Below are 13814 nucleotides of genomic sequence, written 5' to 3'. Positions count from 1 at the left end.
GGTAAAAAGTGGACTTCCAAATTTTCACCAATGAACATCTATCAAAGTTTTGCCCACTAACAATCTAGCAATGTTGCAATGCAATTTTTCCATCTACACAATTTACTGTGGCACTTAATGTGTCAGCAAACTTGGATACACAGCTCTCTATTCCTTCACTCAGGTCATTTATAAATATACCGAAAAGCTGAGACCCCAGCAGCAGAAACCCACTATCCCTATTCTGTATTCCAAATTCTAACTAACTCCCTATCCAAGCCAAGAGACCACCACCAATTCTATGTGCTCTCATTTTTGTTAGCAGCCTCTTTTGTAGAACCTTGTCAGACTTATTCTGGAATTCCATATAAACAACATCCATTGATACTCCCTTATCTACCATGTTTGCTATCTCTCAAAAAAAATCTACTTGGTTCATTAGACATGACTTATACCTTTTACAAATCCATGCTGCATCTCCAATTAATTCATATTTGTCTAAATGCTCAGTCACACTGTCCCTAATCACAGATTCTAATAACTAAGTTGACTTATAAGTTCCAATTTTATCTCTCCTACCCTCGTTAAATAAGAGTTTATATTGGTAGTTTTCCAATTAAAGGTGGAAGAGTTTAAGAGCTGAAACAAGAGAGTTTAAATTGCTTCATTATTTGAGGAAGTGCTGACGAAGATTATCATCATGCAATAATGAGCCCCCATTTCTGACCTTATCATGGAGGGAAGGTTATTGATGAAGCAGCAGAAAATTGTTTGGCCTAAGATACTGCTCTGAGGAATATCCTCAGAGATCCTCTGGGACTAAAATTGGATGACAACAACAATGATAACAACCGCCACCTTTTGTACCTGGTACAACTCCAACCATTAGTGACTTTTTTCTCCCCTCATCCCCATGGACTTCAGTTTCAATAGGGCTCAATTATATCATCCTTGGTTGAATGCTACTTGAATATTACTTCTACCTCACCTCTGAAATTCAAGTCTTATGTCCATCCTTGGACCAAGTTCTGTTTAAGTCTGGAGCAGCATGGGGCTAGTGGAACCTAAACAGAGCATCAGGGTGTAGATAATTAATTAATCATCAAGTGCTTCTTCGTAGCACTGTTGATAATTTCATCCATCACTTTGCTGATGATTGGGAGTAGGCTGGTAAGGCAATAATTAGCACAGTTGAATTTGCCATGCTAGTCGTCGACAGCACCCACCTGGACAATTTTCCATGCTGATGCTAGTATTGTGGCTGAACTGAAACAACTTAGCTAGAGAGCCTCATCTACAGTCCTAGAGCAGTGACTTTGTCAGGGCCCAGAGACCACGGTCCACCTAAGAAATCCCAACCTCGACATAATTTTCAATGATATTTAGAAAAATTGTAAGTACAGATTATAAATAAATTTAAAAATCTAGCAGTCCAGGAGTTATACAAAATTTGAGACTAAATTTCAAAATGTATTTAAAAAATTTGGAGATTTACCCTAGATCTCTGCATTGGATTTTCAAAATCTGTGCCTTCAGGTGCCAAACACATCCAGCCTCCGTAGATAGGTTTAGCCTATAATCAAAAGTAGAAAAAACATGTATTATGAACATTTTTCCAACTTAAATTTTACAGTATGGAGAGATTCAATCATAAACAAATTTGAAACATTACTAGTCAAACATAAAAATGTTTAAAAAGGCAAATAAATGGATTATGAACACTAATTTACAATACACAAATTGACCGCTTTTTCAGCCGAAGCAAATAGATCAAGTGTATATCATAACTCAATCACATATTCACTGCCGGAGCTCAAACATAAAAAACTTGGGAAGGTATTAGAGGATGCCCAGCACCAATAGAAACCTACTTCAACAAAAGATATTTAAGCATAGTTATGATGCTTATGGGGATCAAAGCAACAACACAGCCATTTTTAGATCATTCGCCAGAAAGGCCTTATAGGTCCCCAATCCCAACATCCAATAATTCTACAGTTTTTGCCTCATGAACTCTAACCAGAAATCCATTCCATGTGTTGAATACACTGAAGAAACTGGACATCAGGCCCAGATTTTCCTTTCACTAGTTTGAATCTGCGCTGTACCCATCCCCCACCCACCCCGACTCCTACTTCCACAGTTTCATACTTTTGGCACACAATTTGGTACCTTGTTCACTTCTGTAAGGTCAGTTTTCAACCATATCCTTCAAAGGTTGAAAATCTAAGTTTGTCTAGCCTTTCCTCAAAGCTTAATTCTCAGATGCTAGAGATGACCCTACAAACTCTTGAATTATTACCAGTACTTGAATCTCTCCTTACTACAATAACATACTATTTTTTATTTTTATAATTGCCTGGCCCATTCAATTTAGCTATAGATACAGATATATAGGTATGTAAAATAAAAACAAAAGTGATGGGAAAACTCAGCAGGTCTGGCAGCATTTATGGAGAGAGACACAGTTATCATTTTGAGTCCAAAATGACTTTTCTTCAGGACTCTTCCTTGAAATAAAGTACACCTTTAAACCCACATACTAAAGAACCAATTTTTTTTTTTTTAAATCATTGTTAACATTCAGTTTTTCATAAGAATTTAAACCCAGATCCCAATCACTTTATGTGGAGCAAGCTAAATGAAGGGAAAGAGATGCGGGAAGTTTTGTGGAACTACTGCTGTATAAGTTACATATTGATGATACACTTGCTTTTTAAAAAAAAATCCTATTTTACTATAATGTTAAAATCAAACTTTTGAGCAACAAGGCAGACTAAATTACAAAGCTTCAACTGTCTAAACCTCTGTGCAGCAAGCAGTGTTTGGGAAAATGGAGTACAGCTGGCACAATGTAGTTGGCTATAGAAGCTTGGGATCATTTATGCCACACTTGAACGGACATGTCACTAACAGAAACATGCTCCTGTCTTGCATCAGCTTGACAATGCCTGAATATTAATCATAAAGACATTCAAAGGCTTGTTACAAGCAGTCGTAAGTTACTGTTTGCGATGCTTTCGTAAACAAGTATTAACTTGAAGGATGTGTGATATAACAGCAAAGGATTTTTAAATTCAAAGTTGTTGTGCACAACATGGTGAAAGGTATAAATCTATTATATACTATTCTCAATACAATGTTATTCTTGATTTTTTTTGGAATATGGTGATGTAGCGGTAATGTCACTGGGCTAGTAAATCCAGAGGCCCAGAATCCACGGAGGCTAGTGGAAGTTAAAGCTAGTCTCAGTAATGGTGACCATGAAACTATCGGTTGACATAAAAACCCATCTGGTTCACTAATACCCTTTAGGGAAGGAAATCTGCCATCCTTACCTGGTCTGGACTATATGTGACACTAGACCCATGGCAATGTGGTTGACTCTTAATTGCCCTCTGAAATGGCCCAGCAAGTCACTCAATTGAAGGGCAATTAGGGATGGGCAACGCCCACATCCCATGAAAGAATAAAGGAAAAAATTGTTTCTTTCATGCAGAAGATACTTTCATTTGTACAATGGCCATTCATAAATGTTAATTAGTTATAAGGAAGGGCAGATCAGAGGGATTAAAGACATTACAAATCACAACTAAATTTCAAACGGTTCATCATGTACCCCAAAATAGTGCTATTCCTTTGTACAATTTCCTATGCACCTTTGGTTAATGTTATTTATACATGAGACTACATCACATGAGAGATAAAAACATCATAGGCCTCCAACGCTAGGGAGTCTTTGGACATAAACTGTTAATAGCAAAGGAAGACAATGGAGCAAGAATGGTCAGTTAGCCAAAGGAGAATAGTATAGAAAACAACAGTGTATTGATGGACATAGTGAGGTGATACCAAAGATCATTACAGTCTTTTAATCTGCTTTTGTGTAACAACCAGTTCTTGCCAGATTGCACCGCTCTCCCATAAACAGTTCTAGGATAGAACTGCTGTTTTTCCTCTAAACCAGATGCAATGTGGGGTTCATCATTCCATAAGTGCAGACTACTAGTGACATTCTGGCAAAAGTGAATTCAATGAAGTCACAACTACATTAACATGCTACTGGAACAACATGATTACAGGTCCCAAAACTATGACTTAGTAAATGGGAAGATGCAGTTTAAAAAACAACAGGCCTTCCATAAAATCCAGCAAGTTATTGTGATGTCACCACTGGTTTCATGAGATGCTATGTGAGCCTGTGGCTGACAGCAATATAAAAGCGGCTTAAAACCGTATTCTGTACTCTCACTTTCCTTCTCCCCTTCCATATAAAACATTTGAAGTTTGGACTTTTGCCAAGTTTGGTGTTGCATACATCCCAAGTGTTGTCACTAGCATTTCAGTAAAGGGTAATGGTGGGTGTGTGAATTCCATGTTTTAGCTGCTTGAAAAATGAAAAACTATAGTTGCACTACTAAACTTGTTTTTTAATTCTCCTTTGAATGTTAGTTCATGACTGAAGAAAGCTTTAGGCTATTTAATTCCAGAGAGACGTATTGATGATTATAATACTAGCATTGATGGTATAAGCAGCATTCAGAGGGCACAAATTAAGAGCATCACAGGAGAAGCATATTAACATAATGGTGTTCAGTTTGAAGTGCCTTTTTCTCTATTTGTATCACTGCACTAGATATGTCTTGTGATATCAATTATGCATGTGCTTAGAATGTTGTGTCCAGAATATCCAGTTATCCAAGAGATTTACTTTGTCTTCACATCAAAATCTACTATACAAAATCTTCATTAATTTCCTGTTTCATTCTTTCAAAGAAGAAAGATAACATGGAGAGAAAGCTACCTTATCACTCTTTATTCTTCCCATTCTCTTCTTTAATTTCAGCTATCCAGCCCAAGTTTATTATGTGAATCTCCTAAAAATTTAATTAAAGGACCAGAGGAATCTATTTTAACAAGATTTTATGCATGCAGAAATAGGTCCCTTAACAAATGAGTGCAGGATTCGACAGCAGGTTTTGTACACATTATAAACTGAATAAAGGATACCTGGGGAAGGAGGTAGCAGTCTTTAAAATTAGATGACACCATAAATTTTACCTGCTTCTGTAGGACAACTATACCGTGTCACAGTGTGCTCTAGGTACAGCACTAGTACAGTATCACTGATCAGGGAAATTATGTTTGCCCCAAAGAATTTTCATAAGTATATCTATGTTTTACAATTTTGTTACCTTTAGCGATTAAATGAAGAATTGTGTTAGGTTTGCAAAGCATTTTGGGACTTCAGGGCACTTCAGCCAAAGAAAAAACTATGCAACATCGTGGTCAGGTAACTAAAGGCTAACAAGGTTATCAAAGTAGTGAATGGCTGCTACCAGCTAAAATTAACACTTCAACTTTGAAACTTGTTTAACTCCTTCCACACAGCAAGAAACAAAAGCCAAGAGACCAATATTCATGAGATGGCTTCCAGTATTTATGCGACCAAATCTAGTTCCCATTATTGCAGTAACAAAATTATACACCCATCAGGGATAAGAGACGCAAACTTAAAAGTGCAAATACCAGGAGCAAGCTTGCACTTCCCTCAATTTAGCCTATTGCATTCGCTGCTCCCAATGCGGTTTCCTCTACATTAGAGGCCAAACGCAGACTGGGTGACCGCTTTGCGGAACACCTTCGGTCTGTCCGCAAGCATGTCCCAGACCTCCCTGTCGCGTGCCATTTCAACACTCCACCCTGCTGTCATGCCCACATGTCTGTCCTTGGCCTGCTGCATTGTTCCAGTGAAGTTCAACGCAAACTGGAGAAACAGCACCTCATCTTCCAACTAGGCACTTTACAGCCTTCTGGACTGAATATTGAGTTCAACAATTTTAGATCATGAACTCTCTCCTCCATCCCCACCCCCTTTCCGATCTCCCTTTTTTCCAATAATTTATATAGATTTTTCTTTTCCCACCTATTTCAATTATTTTTAAATGTATTTCCATCCATTGTTTTATCTCCACCTTTTAGTCTATTTCGATCCCTTCCCTTCACCCCACCCCACCCCCACTAGGGCTACCTGTACCTTGCTTGTCCTGCTTTCTATCCTTAATTAGCACATTCCTTAGATAATATCACCACCTTCAACACCTCTTTGTCCTTTTGTCTATGACATCTTTTGGTTATCTCCACCTATCACTGGCCCTCTATCCAGCTCTACCTGCCCCACCCCCCCTTAAACCAGCTTATATTTCACCTCTTTTCTATTTTTCCTTAGTTCTGTTGAAGAGTCATATGGACTTGAAACGTTAACTGTGTTCCTCTCCACAGATGCTGTCAAACCTGCTGAGTTTTTCAAGGTATTGTTTTTGTTTTGCAAGTTTATAGGTGTCAGTCAGAATTCAACTTTAAAAGGTCCCAGTAAAAATCAATATAAGGCAGATAATGTAAGCAGTATTCAATGTGAAAAGAAGTGTCCTGTGTTATCAAAAGCAGCTTAGAGCCTGGAGGCTTCCTTTTAAGGTATTGGTGCAAAACAGGAAAGCAGCAGGAATCACCACGTGGAAGAAGCACTCAAGGCATTTTCCCCGAGAATTCAGTCTACGGTTACAGAAAATTTGGCTACATAGCAAATTATTTTGGAAAAAACAGCAGACTTCCTCGAACCTATTCCCATTACTCTGCTGGCCACCCAACTTCCCTTCCTGGACCGGTGTTAACTGATATTGTTAAAAGCTCCCTCCCCTCTAGTACTGTTCCCCTCCCCTGTAAATCTGCCTTCATAAGAAACTTCCTCTAAAAACCTACCTTTGACTCCACTGTCCTTGCAGATTTCCAATCACCCTTTCCCCTCCAAAGTCCAGATACACCGATATCTCCAAATCTGTTTCCATCTATCTCACATCTGAATCCGCCCCCCCTAATCAGGTTGCCAACCCCAGCACTGCAATGAAATGGCCTTTATCAAAGAGACAAATGTCATCCAATTTCACAATGACTACAGTAAGCTATCCTTTCACAACCTATATACAAGTTTTGACAATTGACCACACAATCCTCCTCCATTTTCCAGCTAGGTGGAACTTGCCTGGACTGATTCTATTCCTATATAACCAGTTGTAACCAACGAATCACTTGCAATCGCTCCTTTTCTCACTTCCACATCGTTATACCTCAAGTCCCATAAGTGTCTGCCCATGGCTCTTCCCCATTTCCATCTACATGCTGCTATTTGGCAACATCAGCAACAAACTTTGGGTTCTATACCTTTACGCCTCCGCCCACAAACCCTCCACTGTGTCGCCGCCCGTGATTGGGTCCACTCCGCCATTTTACACAGGCGAGCCAATTAAGGCCCACCCAGCATACTTGCCAACTCCCATGGATAGTGGGAGTGTGCAGGCGGCGGGCATGCACAGACCGCCAGGTCCAATGGCAACCCGGCAGTCTGTTTAAAAGGCCAACCGGGGTGGGGGGGTGGTGTTTGGGAGCAGACGTACTATCTTTGTGAGAGTGATCAGAAGTAGTGGGGAGAGGAGGCACTGGAGGCCTGATATGGCCCATTGGTGGTGTAGCGTGCACGTGCAGAGTCCATGTGCAATTTGCCGTAATGAATGGTGTTCTCTCTTTCTCAAGAGAAGAATGCTCATAATGTGCCGGAGTGTGCGAGGACTGGAGGTAGCCAGGCACACCACTTCATGTTAAGCCGCTTCAAGCACGAGGCCCTTGAGCTGGAGAGGTGGCATGCACCCAGGTCAATTGGTGTCAGTGAGGCTGGGGTGGAGCGGCCAGGTATTTGAGGCCAAAAGCAAGATCTGCAATGTCCTCCCAACATCCACAGCACTGATGATTGTTAAATTTGTTATCGCTGCAACATTGTTCGGTCATAGAGTGATAGAGTGAGAGGTGTGCAGCACAGAAAAAGGCCCTTCGATCATGTCAAACATGTACCTAAGTATTCTAATCCCATTTTCCAGCACTAGGCCCATAGCCTTGTATGCCATGGCATCGCAAGTGCACATCCAAATACTTATTACATGTTATGAGAGTTTCTGTGTCTACCACCCTTTCAGGCAGTGCGTTCCAGATTCCCAGCACCCTGTGCGCAAAAGTTGCTCATCACATCCCCTGTAAACCTCATGCCCCTTACCTTAAACCTATGCCCCCTGGTTACTGATCACTCCGCCAAGGGAAAAAGTTCCTTTGTGTCTACCCTACCTATGCCCATCGTAAGTTTGTACACCTCAATCGTGTCCCCCCTCAATCTCCTCTGCTCCAGGGGAATTAACCCCAGTCTATGCAGTTCTGATGAAGAGTCATACGGACTCGAAACGGCAACTGTGTTCCTCTCCGCAGATGCTGTCAGACCTGCTGAGTTTTTCCAGCTATTTTTGTTTTTGTTCCAGTCTATGCAATCTCTCCTCATAACTAAAACTATCCAGCTCAGGCAACATCCTGGTAAATCTCCTCTGCACTCTCTCCACTGCAATCACATCCCTCCCATAAAGCACATTTCAGAACTGCACGCAGTGCTGTAGCAATGGCCTAAGCAGAGTTTTCTGCAGTTCGAACATTACCTCCCTGCTCCTATATTCTATGCCTCAGCTAATAAAGGCAAGCATGCCATATGCCTTCTTAAACACCTTATGTACCTGTCCCACTATCTTAAGCGACCAGTCAACATGCACACCAAGGTCCCTCTGATCCTTGTGACTTCCCATGGTCCTGCCATTCATCGTGTATTCCCGTGCCTTGTTTGTCCTGCCCAAGTGCATCACCTCACACTTATCCACATTAAATTCCATTTGGCACTGATCAGCCCATCTGACCAGCCCGTCTATGTTCATCTGTAATGTAAGGCTATCCTCCTCACTATTTACCACCCCACCAATGTTTGTGTCCATTGGTTCTGGAAGGTTGAGCGCATAATGAACCAGGGGGAGAGGGATGAAGTTTGTCACTGTGTGCATGCTAACTGATCCACTGTCCTTGTTATTCATTTCATCATCATGAGCATGGTCGGCAGGAGGAGCTGCAGATGCCTCCTCTCATACCTGAGGGCCCTCAAGTCTCACCTGGGTCACACCATTTCTGCGAGGCAGGCACCAGCACAGATACTAGTGCCTCAGTGGGCATTGGAACATCAGCTAGTGTCCCGGGGCACAGTGGAGAGGGCACTTCACATTCACTGGAGGAGCTGACAGAGACAGAGTGCGCCGATGGCGACAGCAGTCAGAGGGCTGCAGGAGACCAGGCACATGCTCAGTCGGTGCCTGATGTGTCTCTGGAGTCCATGACGCAGCAGCTGCAGGAAATGCAGCCGGGTGTGAGGGAGCATCTGGGTGTGATACATGAGGCCAGGCTTCGCTTGGCGTCTGTGGTGGAGGAGTCCACACGGAACAAGCCTCATGGTTAAGCGTCAGGCTTCCTCCATGGAGGGAGTGGCAACTCTCATGGAGAGGCGCCTCCACGAGAACAATCAGGTCCTCCTTGGGTTGCGCTCGGAGTCAAGAGGCAAGTTACTCACTGCAGAGTTCCCAGCCTCTGACTTGTTCTCATAGCCATATTATTTATGTGGTTTGTCCAGTTAAGTTTCTGATCAATGGTGACTGCCAGGATATTGATAGTAGGGGATTCCACAATAGTGGCACAATTGAATATCAAGAAAGGTGATTACATTCTTGTTGGAGATGGGCCAATTCCAATCACAGTTCTCTTTTTGGTTTGATTACTAACTTATACTAAAAAGTGCTCAAAAACGACAATTACAGAAATATGTCCAGACATTGCAATAGCTATCTGGTGCATTTACCATGGCAACATCTTGACTAATTAGAACCAACTTGCTGACCAATCAGAGCCAAATTGTCAACCAATCAGCCCTTTTCTCATATAGTATGAATTGCTGTTCCCTTTGAAATTCAGCATTCTTGTGTTTGTCCTGATGAGTGCAACATGAAAAACTTAGCCTCTCCTTTCGCAGCAACACAGAAAAAAGATATTTCTTTGAACACTACAAACAGAATTGCTCTGCTGCGAATATGTTACACATTTGGCCCATTACATAATTAATACCCATTCTAACAGCTTGTTGGGCAATTTGATAAAATTTTAAAGTGGCTGTATGATAAGTTATTTGGTTACTGCTGGGATTGTCACTTTCACAGTTTACCTCTTTATGAAGCCAGGACTGGAGGCTAGGACTTAAAGAAAGGTCTCACAATCTAGTCTCAAGAAACTAATGCAATTGCATCATGGAGTTGAACCATTTATTGATCCCAATCTAGTAACACCATCAAGCTAAGGGCAGAAAAACAGGAATACTACTGTATTAAGAATTGAAAAACCAAAATGTTAAAGCCATGCCCAAGCATTAAATTGGAAAAATGGATTTTAACTTGTTTTACACTTTTATTTTTACAATATTAACTCAAAAATGTACTTAATTTCCTCAGCAATAGAGTCAGGAAAAACTGACTAATTGATGGTATGAGGATGCAAAGGGAAAGAAAGTTACCTAAATAGCACTATCATCTTACTGGGCAAATGGAGCCAGTTTAGTATATACAATTAAGCCAACAGACTTCTTGTCTACGTACATGCTTCCACAAATACAGGCTGATGCGAATATATAAACCAATATAAAACATTTCTACAACAGCAATGCAAAAAAATACTTCTGACACAGGAAAACAGGATATGAATCACGATGTTCCTTATTTAAATCTATGACAAATAATTTGAATGAGCTGATTCTAGAATAATGGTCAGATCAATTCCATCTCTGTTAAGTACAGTATCACTTAGGCTAGAGCCATTTCCCCTTTGTAGTAAACTGAAAAGGAAGTTTTCATTTCTTAAAAAAACACAGCTGTTGTACAAAGGACTGCACAAAGTCTGTCATCCAAGCGAAATTTATTTAATTTTAAATGTCACTCAGTCACACATTTACAACAAAAGAAACACACTTTGCAATATATTCCTCAACATAAAAATGATACATCTTTCAGTAAAAACTATCACAAAAAAGTGTTCTGAACATCACAATGGAAAGCCATTGTAAACAAAATGGCAGGAAGCCCCTCCCCAATTGCACCACCTTTATACTGTCAAGCACTGCTTTGGGGCAGTATAGTTGTTACCACATACTCTCTCTACTGTTGCTTTTAATGGCATTTTGACTTATAGACTTATATTTTTGAAAACAGAATAAACTAACTTCTTGCGAGGGATGGAGGAGTATGATGAAAATTATAGAAATATTGTTCTCCTAAAATGTGTGATGATATAAATCCATCTTCAGTTCCAGAATATGTGCTAATCCATTACCTTGTGGCAGGCTTTGTGAAATTATGCATTTTTCACCCAAAACAGAAAAATAAGCCATGTTCTGTCTATCGATTTTTAAACATCTAATATTCTTGACCAATCCCTACTTTAAAAAAAATCTTGGTGTCAATGCTAACCCATCTTTTACAGGTGATATAGATTAACTTTCAGAAGAATAGAACTCAAAGCAAAGAAGTTACGTTAAAGTTGTATAGGACCACAGTTTGACCACACTGTGCTGGGTACTAGTCTTCATATTACAAAAAGAATGCAGAGGTACCGGAGAAGGTGCAAAAAAAAAAATACATTTACAAGGATGATACCAGATCTGACAGATTATAACTATCAGTCTGAGCACTTTTCTACAGAAAAGAGGTCAAGAGGTGGCCTGTAGAAGTCTTTAAAATTAAGGGGTTCTATAGGGTAGTTGTAGAGAAGGTGTTTTCACCAGTGGAGTTGGACAAAAGTATGGGCCATAAACAAAGATATTCTAACCACTTCGGTAGTGATTATGCAACTTGCTGCCACATGTAGCAATTGAGGCTAACAGCATAGATGCATTTAAGGTGAAGCTAGGTAAGTACATGAGGGAGTAAAGAGTAGAAGGAAAACAAAAATAAAAATTGGTGACGCAGACTGGGTGACCGCTTTGCAGAACACCTTCGGTCTGTCCGCAAGCATTACCCAGACCTCCCTGTCGCGTGCCATTTCAACACTCCATCCTGCTCTCATGCCCACATGTCTGTCCTTGGCCTGCTGCATTGTTCCAGTGAAGCTCATCGCAAACTGGAGGAACAGCACCTCATCTTCCGACTAGGCACTGTACAGCCTTCCGGACTGAATATTGAGTACAACAATTTTAGATCACGAACTCTCTCCTCTATCCCCACCCCCTTTCTGATCCCCCCCTTTTTTTTTCCCCACAATAATTTATATAGATTTTTCTTTTCCCACCTATTTCAATTATTTTTAAATGTATTTCCATCCATTGTTTTATCTCTACCTTTAAACCTATTTCGATCCCTTCCCTTCACCCCACCCCCACTAGGGCTATCTGTACCTTGCTTGTCCTGCTTTCTACCCTTAATTAGCACATTCCTTAGATAATATCACCACCTTCAACACCTCTTTGTCCTTTTGTCTATGACATCTTTTGGTTATCTCCACCTATCATTGGCCCTCTACAAAAACAGAAACAGAAATACCTGGAAAAACTCAGCAGGTCTGGCAGCATCGGCGGAGAAGAGTACAGTTGACGTTTCGAGTCCTCATGACCCTTCAACAGAACAGTTCTGTTGAAGGGTCATGAGGACTCGAAACGTCAACTGTACTCTTCTCCGCCGATGCTGCCAGACCTGCTGAGTTTTTCCAGGAATTTCTGTTTCTGTTTTTGTTTTGGATTTCCAGCATCCGCAGTTTTTTGTTTTTATATCACTGGCCCTCTGTCCAGCTCTACCTGTCCCACCCCCCCCCACCTTAAACCAGCTTACATTTCACCTCTCTTCTATTTTTACTTAGTTCTGTTGAAGAGTCATACGGACTCGAAACGTTAACTGTGTTCCTCTCCACAGATGCTGCCAGACCTGCTGAGTTTTTCCAAGTATTTTTATTTTTGTTTTGGATTTCCAGCATCCGCAGTTTCTTGCTTTTAAAAGAGGAGGAGGATGTGTGGTTAGGGCAAGATGATACAAGGCTGGGCAGTCTCAAGTGGGGGATAAATAGTAGCACCAACCTCTTTGTGCCTATTGTTTCTCTGCTTTTAAAATACTATGTAATCCCCATTCTCCCCTCCCCCAATTACTTGGTTGCGTATGGTAACACCACTATTCCAAGCCAGAATGGAAGATTGGATATTACCCCCTCAATCACACTGCTTCTAAGTGACTGGGGTGGATTTCACACACAATTTTTAATGTAACTATCCTTCACTCACTGCATTTTGCTAGAGAAATCACCCTGCCTTTATTAGGAGATGCTGCTGCAGTTTTGGTCATTAACTCCGTTTGCTGTAGTGCACAGAAACTCTTTTTAAACAGACCCTGTAGACTACTGTAGTGCACTGTTTAAACAGACTCTGCTGAGTAAATAGAATTTACTGTAAGTCCTGCTGTGCAACCCCCTCCCCCAACCATATCATTGTCGGTTGACAGCACTGTTAGCCAATGTAATTTCTTACAAATTGGTGATGAGCATTGAAGTCGTGGGAGAAAATAGTTAAAATGTCATTTTTATACTGCTTTCTGCTTCTGGACAATTCTGGGAGGCCAATGCACAAGAATTGGTAGCATTTATACTACTAATCCAGTTCTTTTCTCCTGTAGAGATAGGGAAACAATTTGTCATGGGTGACAATTTGTAAGCAAAGCCGTTAGAAGTCAGTGCACAGTGCGATAGCCTTCTTGTTGTATTTTTGCACATGTAGTCTGGTGATGCATTAAATTCATATCAAGCAGCTCGAGTAGTGACTAGTCAAGAGTACCTGGCATCCTCAAATTTAAGATGGTTGAAACTAATCCTTTGGCTTTCCAGATAAGTTTGGTGAGTGACTTATCTAG

At 40.8% G+C, this 13814-nt stretch overlaps 1 protein-coding gene across 4 annotated transcripts in view; it reads right to left on the bottom strand.

Annotated features, from left to right (window-relative positions):
• LOC144699655 (myosin phosphatase Rho-interacting protein-like) overlaps positions 1-13814 on the bottom strand; it is a 407667-nt gene that overhangs the window by 371717 nt on the left and 22136 nt on the right. For all 4 annotated transcript variants that reach the window (XM_078570766.1, XM_078570764.1, XM_078570768.1 and 1 more), the window contains exon 2: positions 1475-1552. In XM_078570766.1, coding sequence (XP_078426892.1) covers positions 1475-1552 — 78 coding nt within the window. The remainder of the gene's footprint in view (positions 1-1474; positions 1553-13814) is intronic.

Source organism: Cetorhinus maximus, chromosome 24 (assembly GCF_964194155.1).
Source record: "Cetorhinus maximus chromosome 24, sCetMax3.hap1.1, whole genome shotgun sequence".
NCBI lineage: Eukaryota > Metazoa > Chordata > Chondrichthyes > Lamniformes > Cetorhinidae > Cetorhinus > Cetorhinus maximus.
The sequence above is the reverse complement of the archived record's forward strand: the minus strand, read 5'-3'. Positions and strand labels throughout refer to the sequence as shown.